The 13,168-nt window shown below is 44.5% G+C and overlaps 1 protein-coding gene and 1 long non-coding RNA gene across 5 annotated transcripts in view; both read left to right on the top strand.

Annotated features, from left to right (window-relative positions):
* The window catches only part of LOC115942532 (uncharacterized), a 42,474-nt gene extending 39,586 nt beyond the window's left edge, over positions 1 to 2,888 (top strand). For 2 of the 4 annotated variants that reach the window (XR_014142823.1, XR_014142821.1), the window contains one exon: positions 1,477 to 1,600. This is a non-coding gene — a long non-coding RNA (uncharacterized LOC115942532). Of the gene's footprint in view, positions 1 to 348; positions 492 to 1,476; positions 1,610 to 2,592 lie in introns of those variants that run through there. The other 2 variants (XR_014142820.1, XR_014142822.1) reach the window with 2 other exon arrangements.
* Positions 2,889 to 5,937: 3,049 nt separating this feature from the next.
* ARHGAP10 (Rho GTPase activating protein 10) overlaps positions 5,938 to 13,168 on the top strand; it is a 286,377-nt gene continuing 279,146 nt past the window's right edge. The window contains exon 1 of the mRNA XM_081813112.1: positions 5,938 to 6,350. Within this exon, the coding sequence (XP_081669238.1) occupies positions 6,197 to 6,350 (154 nt within the window). The 5' untranslated portion in view covers positions 5,938 to 6,196. The remainder of the gene's footprint in view (positions 6,351 to 13,168) is intronic.

The raw sequence follows: 13,168 nt of genomic DNA, 5'->3' as shown, positions 1-13,168 counted from the left end.
CCATGAGAGACGATGGACTCTGAAAAACAAACAGGGTTCTAGAGGGGAGGGGGGTGGGAGGATGGGTTAGCCTGGTGGTGGGTATTGAGGAGGGCACATTCTGCATGGAGCACTGGGTGTTATGCACAAACAATGAATCATGGAACACTTCATCTAAAACTAATGATGTAATGTATGGGGATTAACATAAGAATAAAAACAAATAAATAAATAAATATATATATTATTTTTATTGTGGTAAATTACACATAACGTAAAATCTATCATTTTTAGCCATTTTAAGTGTATAAGTTAGTGGAATTAAGTATATTCACATTGTTGTACAACTTTCATCATTATATTTTATAGATTCCTAGTTCACCAACTTATTGTATAGCATTATCATATCTTGGTGGATTAACCCACCTTCAGCTCAAAGGATGTATATATACAATACCAAGAAGTCTCACAGTCTTGCATTTGCAAGCTGAAGAACCAGGACAGCCAGTGGTGTAAGTCCCAGTCCATGTCTGAAGGCAGGAGAACCAGGAGCACCAATGTTTGGGGGTAGGAGAAGATGGACATCCCAACTCAAAAAGAGAGAGGGAATTTGCCCTTCCCTGCCTTTTTGTTTTATTTCTGCCCTCAATGGATTGCATGATGCCTACCTGCATTGGTCTCCCCCAGCTCAAAGGGTTGCCCCTGGGTGGCCTAAGCTATTTGGCATTACTCCTACCCCTGCCTCAGTGATCACTTGAGGGAGAAGCCTCCAGGTTTAATTGAGATAGGGCATGGCAGTCTCCTAAACTGGTTTGATGCCCTGATTGAAGTAGTTGTGATTGGGGAGCATCTTTCTAGTGCAGGAAGTGGCACTGCTTATACGTAAATCTGCAAACGATGAAGCCATTCCATTCTTAGAAAGGAAGCTTCCAAGAAGCTGAAGTCAGTAGTCAGCTGGTGCAGAGCTGAGCAGATAAATCTACAGAAAAGCCTGTCTTACCTCTCCAAGGAGGATTTTAGTGATATGGTCCAATAATTTCTTGTTTATATTATTTTGGCATTTCCCCCCTTAATACTTGTGAGATAAAGCAGCCTGATACAATTTGGAAGACATTCAAAGATTTATCTTGCATTTCTTCTCTTTATATCATTTATGTTTTGCCATAGCTATAATTTATGTGCCTCACTCATAAAGGTGTCATAATCTCTGCAGCAGAGATTGCTAGGTTCCTGCTCAAAATCTATTGTCCTTTTCTCTTTGTAAAAAAATTCAAGTTTGATTTAGGTGGCAGTGTACTTGGGTAAAAGACCACATTTTCCATTTTCCCTTGCAGTGATGTGTGGCCATGTGACTAAGTTCTGGCTAATGAAATAAATAGCAAAAATGTCTAAGACCTGCAGGAAGGCGGAACAAAGTGCGGACTCAGCTGGCCGGGGGTGGGGGGGGGGTGGGGGGGGTGGGGATGCACTTTTAACCTTTCCCTTCCTCCTTCACAGAGGGAGCTCTAGGAGCCACCTTGTATTTTGAGGTGAAACTGAGGATGGAACCCAATGCTTCTCTGGGGACTGTGGAATCATGTTAGACTACTTCTGGACTTCTTTTACATGAGAGAGAAATAAACTCCTTATGGTATAAACTACTGTTATTTTAGATTTTTCTGTTACAATATGTCTGAGCCTAATTCTAACTGACTCAGCCTGAAACATATTCAAAGATTAAGTAGAAGCCTGTTTGACTTCATATGTGGCAACTTTGTTACTCATCAGGGAAAGACAACATTGTATGTAGCAGAACCTACATAAAGGGAAGGTTTCATCTGTATTAACCTCTGTTTTATCTACACTGGAACCTGACCAATTTGCATTGTTTCAACTCCTTAACTAATCCAAGCATTTAGCAAAGCATAAGAATGCTTACCTGATACACATACTTGAATGTCTCCAGGCATCTAAAAGCTTAATGAGTCTGAAACGGAAACTGATCTTGCCCATCCCAGTCATCACTAATTACCACCACCACATGGACTTCTTATCCCCTGTTTTCCTTTTAGTGAAAGTTCAGTGAAGTTCATATCCACCCACCTTACTTATCATGACAAGAGCCTGGCAGCCATCTTTGACACCCTCCTCATTTCTAATATCCAGGCCATTGTCAACTCCCAGAATCTCCCTCTACAATATATTTGGATCTATTTCTGTCTCCATTGTTACTTAGAGGGTAAAGCTATAACATTTCTTGCCCACACCACTCCAAAAGTCATCCCTCTGGACTCCCATTCTCCACACAGCAGCTAGAGAGAAAACACAAACCAGATCACATCACCATCATGCTGAAACCTCTTCAAAGGCTCCCAATAGCACTACAATACAATCCAAAATCCTAAATATGGCCTATGAAGTTCTGTGAAATTTGCCCCCTGCCTCCCCTCCACCACCCTGTGTTGTCTTGAGCCAGTTTCTCTCACTGACTATGCTTCACCCGCCTGACCTCTTTTTGTCTCTTGAATGTATCAGATTCTTTCCCATTCCAGAGGCTTGCACAGGCTGGTTCCCTGCCTGGACTACTTTGCTCTCAAAGCCCTCTATTTAAGATTTTTTTTTTTTTTATTTGAGACAGAGAGAATGAGAGACAGAGAGCATGAGAGGGAGGAGGGTCAGAGGGAGAAGCAGACTCCCCGCTGAGCAGGGAGCCCGATGCGGGACTCGATCCTGGGACTCCAGGATCATGACCTGAGCCGAAGGCAGTCGCCTAACCAACTGAGCCACCCAGGCGCCCCTCAAAGCCCTCTATTTAATGGTTAATTCCTACTGATTCTTCTGGTCACTGATTAAATGACACTTCTCATTAAATCTTCCTGACCCGACTCCCGATTTTTTTCAGGTCCTCAATTATAATGTCTCACACACTCTTTACTCTAACTGTATGGCACTTTCATTTTAAATTAGATATATATTTATGTGTGGGGGTTTTTTTGGGGGGGGAGGGGTAGTTACTGTGTCATTTTCCCTCCAGAGAACAAAAGCACCATGAGGACAGACACTGTCTGTTTTGTATACCGCTATATCACCAGCACCTAGTATGGTACATAATACATACAGAAACTTAACAAATATTTGTGGAAAGAATGAATGAATGAATGAACAAAAATGAGACCTAGGAACCCCGTAGTATCTGCTTTTGTGATGACTTTCCTTGAATTCTGTCTTATGTGATTTTAGGAGAATAGACTCCCCTGCCCCCCCTTCCCCCATATTGATGGAATGTAATCTTCATCTCCTCTTCCTCCTCCTCCCTCTTTTCAGCCTACCCTCCCAACTTCCTCCTCCTTCTCCTGATCATCAGTATTATAACTTTAGCAGGTGCTTTACAAAAACAATTTTATTAAATCTCCTCAACCAACTTGCAGTTGCAAAATCATCATCTCCGTGCCATGGATGGCAAGCCTGAGATTTAGAGAAAATTTACCTTTGCCAAGCTGGTATGACTACTAAGTAGTGAAGGTGACTAGGAGCTCCTAAATTTCTATCTATCCATTGTACCATAATGTTTCTCTTCACTTGGCCATACTTCTCATTCATTCCACAGTTACTGATCATCTCTACTAGGCACCAGACAAGATGTAATTGAATAAAACTAAACTACTTAGGCCTTTCACTCTTGGTGATCACAGTAGACTTATTTAGTATTGAATTAAGATTCATATTCACCTGCTCTTTAACACTGTTTTGGGCTGTGTGTGTGCAAAGACAGAGTAACAATGTTTTTGTGATGTTATAAAATTGTTTTAAACAACTCATTTTGTTCCAAATATCTAAATATCTAAGGAAGAACTGGCCACAGTGAATGAACCAGAGTTTTTGTGGCTGGGAGTAGAAAGCCGTAAGGAAAGAGGCACTTCTGGAGCAGCCCCTTGCCCCTTTTCTTAACTTTGTAATTAAGGTACTTAACATACTAAAAAAATTCACCCATTTAAAGTGTACAATTTAATGATTTTCAGTATAGTTAGAGCTGTGCAGTCATTACCAAAATCTAAGTTTAAATTATTTTCATCATCCCCAAAGGAAACCCTTACTCTACACCCACGTCACCATCCAGCCTCTGACAACAGCTAATCTACTTTCTGTCTCTACTGATTTCCCTATTCTGGACATTTCACATGAATTGGATAATATATGTGGTCTTTTGTGACTGGCTTCTTTCACTTAGCATGTTTTCAAGGTTCATTGTGTTGTAGCATGCATCAGCACTTATTTTTTTTCTATTAATATTCAGTTAGTAGATTAATATTCTGCTGTATGGATACACATATTTTCTTTATCCCTCCATTCATCAGTTGTTGGACATTAGGGTTGATTCCATTTTTTTGGCTCTTATGAACAACACTACTGTGAGTGAGTATTTGTGCAGACATAGGATTTCATTTCTCTTGGGTATATACCCAGGGAGTGGAGTTGCTGGCTCACATGTTAATTTTATGTTTAACACATTGAGGAGTGTCAGCAGCCTCTCTTTATGAGGATAAGTTTAGGGTTTTGTCCAGAGGACTGAGTCAGTTTTTCTGTTTTGCCAGGTCCTCAGTGTTTGTTTACATCCCTTCTATTCTTGTGTCTTTCCCCCTTTATTTGCTTCTTCTCTTCTCTGTAGAATCCAGCCCCCTGCTGATTTTAGTAGGAACTGACGCTTTCAATGCCTAAAAGTTATTTGTAAAACATTTTGAACTCTCTGGAGGATGGACATTAAAGCAATAATGTTTATCTGTTTTTCCGTGGGTCTGCCGCACGTGGTCCTATTTTGTAACAAAAGAGCTCATTGAGTAGGAGGCGTATTTAACTTGTTCCTGAGGGTTACACTCCAACAACATGCTGTCCAAACAGATTCTTAATTACCCAGAGCTGAGTCTGAACGTTTTAAAGAATCAGTTTGAAGTTTCTTGGGGGATATTAACATCTTTAATAAACCTATATAGGTAAACATATGTTGAGAGCTTGTAAAAAATGTATGTAGAGTTCCTGGTGTGTGCCTGGCACATAATTGCTTAATAAATTGTTAGTTGCCATTATAAAAAGTTACTGTAATGAACGACTGATTTAAGTATAAATCTCAATTACTTAAAATGTCTTAGTTTTTTTGGAAACACATTTGAGTTCTGTTTCAGAATACACAGGATACTTTTCCATGTGTGCTGACATAAATTCTCACTTGTTCGTCACCCCCACCTCGTGAAACCTGGCATTTGTTTTCCAATAGTTATTTTTAGAACAATAAAGATCATTTCCACCTACCCAAGCAAAGTTAATCTGAATACGACGGAGACAACTCTTCAGTGGTTTATCCACCCTCTCCCTTCCTCCAAATCGTTCAGTGTGGATACGCAGAAGAGTGTAATAGGAGCTGTCAGCCCCCAAGCTCTCCCTGCTCGGGTAAAACTTTCAATTAAAGCGGAGATTTAACACGCATTTTACTTGAGATGAGGAGCGGGAATAAGGAAAAGCGTGCCCTGCGTGCGAGAACTTTCACAGCTCAGGATCGCTCCCAGGATAAATGAGATCAACGAGTCAATCGTTTCCCTTCGCCAAGTCAGACATCTGAGCGCTGTCTCCCGGCTGAGGGGATTAGAGACTGCTATTAAGACGCCCCTTCCCGGTCCTGGTCGAGGTCCCGGCCTCGCGGAGCCGACTCTGAGTCACCCCAAGAAGGGGAGCCGAAGAAAGGGGAGGGGCACGCACCCCGGGGGTGGAGGAGAGCCGGGGGACGAAATTCTAGACCAAGTAAGGCTCGGAAGGAAGAGGAGGGGCAACGGCGCGTGGGGGAAGAGAAGGGAGAGGCTACTGGGGAAAGGAAGAGAAGGAAAGGGAGGGAGGAAGAAGGAAGGCGGAGGATCAAGAAGGGGGCGAGCGGGGGCGGGGGCGCGGGGCGGGCCGGGAAGGCACCCGGGGCGGGGCGGCTCGCGCCTCGGGGAGGGTCGGCGGCGCGGGGGCCGGGCGGGGCGGGGCCGCGGGCGCCCGGGGCTCGGCGGAGGCTGCCGGGATTGGGGCGCCGCGGCTCTCGCTCGCCTCGGCGGCCGGGCTCAGCTCCGAGGGACACGTCCGTGCCGCGCTCGCCCTGGGCTGCGAGCCTCTCCGGGACTTCCTGCCCGCGCGCCCCGCACCTGGCCACGGCCCCGAAGCCCGGCTCCGGCTGTAGAGCGCGGTGGGCGGGCGGTGGACCGCGGTGGTCATGGGGCTGCAGCCGCTGGAGTTCAGCGACTGCTACCTGGACAGCCCGTGGTTCCGGGAGAGGATCCGCGCCCACGAAGCGGAGCTGGAGAGGACCAACAAGTTCATAAAAGAGCTCATCAAGGACGGGAAGAACCTCATCGCAGCGACCAAAAGTAAGCGGGGACCTGGGCGCGGGGCAGGCTGCAGCGCGGCGAGGCCGGGAGGAGCCTCTGCAGGAGGGAGACAGGCAGTCGCGTGCCCCGGGTCAGCCGCCCGCGGAACAGGAGATTGGGGACCGGGAGGCCCCGGGCTCACTCCTGCCCGGCTCCCCAGGCAGAGGGTGGCGAGTGCCCTTTCCCGCCCCTAGCCCTCTACCAGCGGCCAGAGCCCGGGGCTATGCGTGGGAGCGAGCCGCCCGCAGCCGGGTACCCTTCGGTGCCTGCGTTCCCTGCCCGGCCCGCCCCGGGGTCAGGTGGGATTGCACCCTCAAGATCAGTTTCGCTAGTTTTGCCTTGTGATCTCTCCAGAGGACTTCCCTGGGGATTCTTTGAAAACCTGCTGCGTGCTGACTTATTCAAAAGTCTCTTCCACTGCAGCCTTACCGTGTCATTTTCCGATATTTTCGGATAGTCTCGTCCCAGGTCCTTCACTGTGCTAAACCAGAAAGTCCACCCGGCGTCGTGCTGCTTTCCGCACATTCTTTCCCTCCTGCGCTGGGGAGGGTTCAAAGAGTGGGACTTGTCAGGATGAGCAGACAGCCTACCCTTTGGCCTGAGCCAGCGTTGCCTGCCACCAGGGAATTTCACCCACGTCGGGCTTGATGCCTTCTTCCCTGGTTCTTTTCTGCTTTTTGAAAAACTAGGAAGTGGCCACCGGAGAAATAGATCTCTATAGATACATCTGTATCTGAGAAGAGTTTTTCTAGGAGGGAGAAGGGCTAAGATTCTGGCTGATGGTTGGTGATGCTGCTGGATGGGGGGGGGCATTAGCTCCAGTGAGGAGCTGGGCGGTTGGACCACACCTGTAGCCCATAGCCCTTCTGAGGAGGCCTCTGAGTGTACTCTCTTCTTAAGAATTCTTGACAGCAGACAAGTGACAGGGCAGTATCCAAGCCTCACAAGTCTGTGTTGTTAGGGTCTTTATCGCTTCTCTAGTTTCTCAGTTCGGTAATTCCCAGCTTTGGGAGTTAGTCCCTTGTACACTTGTTTGTAGACCTCACCTCTGGGAAAAATACCCTATATCACTCTCCCCCACTACCACCATTTTGCATTAAGGAAGATTGAAACATACTGCACAAACTCTCAAGAACCCAGCACAGTGCCTGGAACAGTAAATATTCATTTAATGAGTTGAAATAAGTTTTAATGGGAAGAATTTAGTGAGCCATCCCTGTAATTTTGGAAACAAGTCACTCCTCTGGATGATGTCCAAAGTTCCTTTTGGTTCTGTGACCTTGTTGGTGTTGCAAAAGGAGGATTGGGAATCACTTTGCGGTATGTGACTAGTGGGCTTATTTGGTTGATGGCTGTCCAGTGCCTTGGCATTAGGTATATGTGTTGGGTGGGAAGTAGGGAGGGGTTATAAACATGTAGGCAGAAGTGAGGAGAAGGGCAGTGTGTGTGTGTGTGTGTGCGCGCGCGCGCGCGTGTACAAGAACATGAGGGAGAGGACTCCTTCCTTCTGTAGCTTGGTGTTAACCAGTGTCACTGGCCTGGGGAGTGTACCTTCTCTCTTACTGGCTGTAGCAGCTCCCTCTGAAGCTAGGATGATGAGGAGGGAGGCTTTGGTATGGGGAGAGGCAGATGGCAAAGCCAGTTTGGCCACTGGTAGAAAGCTATTTATGTGACTGCATGTTAGCTCTTCTGCCAACAGGACACATGCTTGGTGTTCCAGCGGCAGCTGGTGCATCTGGGAGGCCAGCTGTCACCTTCCTCCCCAGAATGTAGACTTTCTTGATTTGTCAACTGGTGTCTTACTCCTTTTGGTTCTTGTCCTTTACCATAAGAAACACAATTTATAATCATGAGTAAGAGAGCAACCCGAAAGTATCTTTTTTCTCATCATGTTTGATTAACTTAAAGTCTTTCCCAGAAGACAGCAAAAATACAGCTTTAGCTCACGTGCTTTAGGCAAGTTAGAAAGACCCTGCGTTTGCCCAGCTTGCTCTTCAAAGTTTAGTTCTAGTTCCTATCAAAGACTATGAGCACCTGACTTAAGTCAGGACACCTGCGTTTAATTCACCTTTCCTGTTAGGGCCTGGCCACACAACAGCTGAACAGGCCACTTAATTATTTTGTGTTCACTTTCTCCTGTCCTACTTCTTAGAGGCACTGGTAGGGTCCTGCAGTGTTTGAAAATTGCAGTGTAGGTCAGTCATTCGCCTAACCAGTTGAGCCTTTCTATATAACATCTGCAAGTCAAGAAGTCAAGGAAGGACGTGAGGTGGGGGGAGGAGCTGCAGAAAGAATAGCAATCAACTAGGTCAGACTGATTATATTTTCAGACGTCTTATACTCCGTTGTGCATAAATGGCATTTGGTGCATTTTCAGAATTATGAGTTTGAGATTTCTGTTTTTAGTTGCCCTGTAAGATTCCTCCTGCATGCACTAAATACTTGTTAGATTTACGTAGTTTTGATGTCTTGATGCTTTGAATATTCCATAAATATTTAAAGAAATTGGAGGTGGCTCTGTGGGACTTGAAGGCTTACTGCTGAGTTCAGTGATGCAGCAATCAGCAAATATTTAACATCTATGATTCATTAAATATTGGGATTGAGATACAAAGAGGTAATAAGGCAGAGGCCCCTGTCCTTGAGTTTATCATCCTGTCGTTGAATTCAGTCCAATCTAGGGAATGTGTTTGAACTCCTATAGCATTGTGCTAAATTCTTGAAGAAACAAAGGATACACACACACACACACACACACATTTAAAAGGTTAAGGGGCACCTGGGTGGCTCAGTCGGTTAAGTGACTGACTCTTGGTTTTGGCTCAAGTTATGGTCTCAGGGTACTGGGATTGAGCTCCGAGTTGGGCTCTGCTCTCAGCGCAGAGTCTGCTGGAGAGCCTCTCCCTCTCCTCCCCAACCCCCCATGTGCGTACTCTCTCTCAAATAAACAAATCTTTTTTTTTTTTTTAAAGATTTTATGTATTTATATGACAGAGCAAGAGAGGGAGAGAGAGAGCACAAGTAGGGGGAGCCGCAGAAGGAGAGGGAGAAGCAGACTTCCTGCTGAGCAGGGAGCCCGACTTGGGGCTTGATCCTGGGACCCTGAGACCATGACCTGAGCCCCCCAGTCACCCCATACATAAATGTTTAAAAAATAAAAGTTTAAAAATTGAGTGAGGAACAAGTATTCTAACTTTGCCAGAAACAAGAGTTTGTTGTAGGTTAGAATGAAGACATGTGACTGGCAGTTTGGGAACTTGTTTTAAGTAAGGAGTAGAAGCTTGTAGAACTTGTCAGATTGAAAACAGCTGAGAAGAAACCTGAACACCACAGTATTTGAGGACCCTGAGGAGACCAGTTAGGAATGGGATAAAGGGAGAGGTTGGTTTCAGATTATGGAGGGTCATAAAAAGCGAGGTTAGGAATGTGGACTTTATCCGGTGGAGAATCACTGAGGTTTGTCAGCAGAAGGCTGACATAATGGGAAAGAGTTGATTTCGAGACAGGATTTAACATCTGTGTGTAGGGTGGATTTGGACATAGCAGTGGGGGTAGGCGGGAACTCCAGAGAGAAGTCTGGGATCATTGACTTATGTGGCACATTTGGAGATCATTCACTCAATTCAGTGGACTCTTTGTTTAAATGGATTTTTTAGTCCTTTTTCTTTTTCACACCTTTCCTTTCCTAGAATAACCAGTGTCCTCTTTTAATACAGTCTTTCCTTTTGTAAGCCTTTCATGCGCTGTCTGTATAGTTTCAGATGCTTACGATTCATAGAAATGTTTAGCATATCTGCCAGGAACAGAAATAGGCCATATATGCTTTTCCACAAATTTTACATTAGGCCATCTTGAGGGAATTTGTTCTGTTTAGAGGAAAAAAATTTTTTTAAAGCGAATAGTCCTTAGAATTATTAAGCACTTATACAGTTATGTAAAATGCTCTTTATTAAGCTTAGATTTCTAATTTTCTTGGTGTGTGTGTTAAGCTGGAGAGCCCCTCATAAGTGAGCCTGCTCTAAGCACAGACATGGAGAAGGGTGTGAGTGGCAGACAGGACTAGAATTGGAGTTTTCCAAGTCTTGGTTTTAGTACTTTTTTTTTAAGGCCTTGGTATTTTAATATTCGCTTTGCTTTTTCCTTTAATATTTTCTTGATTTTTGCTTTGCTTTCTTTAGGACAACATAAAAGTTCCTTTTTGCTTTCTTTATGTTAATGTTTTAGAGAAATGGTTCAAATGATAATCCCTTTTAGGGGAAATTTCCTAAGTTGCTATTGCATTGAAGCATACAGAAGTTTGGAAGACTTAAAAGAATTTCACGCTGTAAACTTGAGCCTCAGTTTCCTTATTTGTAAAGTGGGACTACAGCAGAAAGCCCAGTCTGAGGATTGAATAAAATCCAGTGATTTTATGTGAAAGTGTTTTGCAAACACACATGTGAAGTGGTTGTGTAGACTCTCTTGTTTGCCCAGCCAGCATTATTTTTCTCTATCGGAATTTTGTTCAGGTGTCTATACCTTTTCCCAGGAGATTCAGGGAAAGGTGATTAGGGCTAATTCTGATTAGTTTAACTAAGTTTTTCAAGCCCAGCTGATCTTTAGAATCATCTGGGCAGTTATAAAAACATGTGGTCAGGTTTAAGATTCCCAGAACTCTAACTCAGTTATGGTGAACTTATTTTCTGGGCTGGTAACTGGTTTAAGAATGAGGATATATCTCAGTTCTGGCCAGTGAGACATGAGAGGAAGGCTGCTGGAGACTTTGGAAAAGATTTCCTTTTGTGTGAAGAGACTCTTAAAAAGGGTTCTTGGGGTGCCTGGGTTGCAGTGTTGGTTGAGCGTCTGACTCTTGGTTTTGGCTCAGGTCATGATCTCAGGGTTGTGGGATCTAGCCCTGTGTCAGGCTCCGTGTTTAGCTTGTAGTCTGCTTAGATTCTCTCTCCCTCTCCCTCTTCCTCTGCCCCACCGACTCGTGCTCGCTCTCTCTCTCTCAAGTAAATAAATCTTTAAAAAAAAAAAAATTCTTTACTCTTCTATGCTATCTGGTTGTGATGCGTGGAGCTGCTACCACCGTCTTGGGACCGTTGAATGGAGCCAAGGTAAGGACTATGGAGCAGAGGTAATTGTATCTGGGTTTTTGATATCATTGTGGGAGCCACAGATTGTTCTATGTCGAAAGCCCAGCTCTGGATATATTGTTAAATGACCTAAGCCAGTTTGAATTGTGTTTTCTGCTACTTCACACCCCAATTTTGATGGAGTAGTATAATTGTAAATTTCATGCTGATGCTGCTATTCAGTGGAATTTAGGGAGGTATAGAAACAAAATGTTACTTAAAAAGTTGATAAATTACAAATGCAATTTTTCCCTGAATGGAAAAGAACACTCATATGTATTTTTTGTCCCAAAGAAATCACCATGGATCACCAACAATTCAAGGCATCGCCTGGGATAAATCTTCAGCTCTCACTTGGGGTTTTAGTACGGTGGGCCAGTCTCTGGTATGAATGTAGACTTGCTGTAGAAAAACTACCATCAGACTGGAGCTAGGATGTGGACCCAGACAGGCTTTAGAGCTTCAAACGCTTTACTCACTACAGGTGGTCCTTGACTCCATATAAAATAGTTTTTTTTTTTTTTTTTTAAGATTTTATTATTTCTTTATTTGACCGGGGTGGGGAGAGAGGGAGAATCAGGCTCCCCACTGAGGAGAGAGCCTGATGCAGGGCTTGATCCCAGGACCCTGAGATCGTGACCTGAGCTGAAGGCAGACGCTTAACTGACTGAGCCATCCAGGCACCGCTATAGAATAGTTCCTGTTTAGAGCTCTCTACTGGCCAGCCATGTTCATTTAAAATGTTTTATGGGTCAGTCATCTGGTGTTCCCCGTGTCTTACTGACACATTGCCTTTTCTCTGTCCTTCCATTTGTTGGGGTTCCTTTGACCACCTCCTTTCTGCTTAGTTTTTTTGGCGGGGACCAGGGAGCATTATTGACTTTTGGAAGAGGGGAAGTCAGGAGGGCATGTTTGTGTTTTAATTTTTAAAGTAGCTGATGATATAGTACAGGGTAGAGGATTAAGAGCACATGTTGAGGGTACTGGTCTGTCTGGATCCCTATCCTAGCTCAGCCATTCACTGGCAGTGGGACCCTGGTCAAATTGCTTGGCTTTTCTCTATGTTGTCACCTCTAAAATGGAGATCATAATACTATCCACCGCATAGGGTAAATGCGTGAATACATGTAAAGCATTTAGAATAAGCATTCAGATGTGAAATGTTAACACTTATGATGTATCATTTAAATCGCAGGTACATGTTTTAATATCAAGGTCCTTTTCTTGTCTGAAAAATGGTGCTCTGGCCCAGTGACTAGTATGTAACCTTTTGGTGCTTATTACCCCTAAGAGTATATTGGTTCATATCCTCATTAGCAGTGACCAAGAAAGACAAATTTGACAAACGCTGGGAGGCTTCCAAAGTTTGAATGTCGTGCGAGATGCTGAAAAACCTTGAAAGTACGTTGATGAATCAAAGCTAAATGGTATCTTGGGAAAACATTCTCCACAGTTTATTTCCAATTCACAAAGATTTGAAGATGAAGTAGAGAGTGTCAGTAAGGCCGCTGAAGATCTAGCAAGCCACCTGCAACTGAGACTCAAGCAGTCAGCAGCCGGCCTCTATCTAGAGGACTGAGAAGGAGGGGTTGAAGGTGACAGAGCTGTGCTCAAGGTCCTGGGATGATAATGTCAACGACTGGAGCCTTCAGGTACTTAAAAATCACAGTGACACTTTTAGAGGATACTAACGTTAGTGTC

This window comes from Leptonychotes weddellii, chromosome 2 (assembly GCF_054177405.1).
Source record: "Leptonychotes weddellii isolate Sample4059 chromosome 2, ASM5417740v2, whole genome shotgun sequence".
Classification (NCBI taxonomy): Eukaryota; Metazoa; Chordata; class Mammalia; order Carnivora; family Phocidae; genus Leptonychotes; species Leptonychotes weddellii.
Note: the sequence above shows the minus strand (reverse complement) of the source record. Positions and strands in the feature narration are given on the sequence as shown.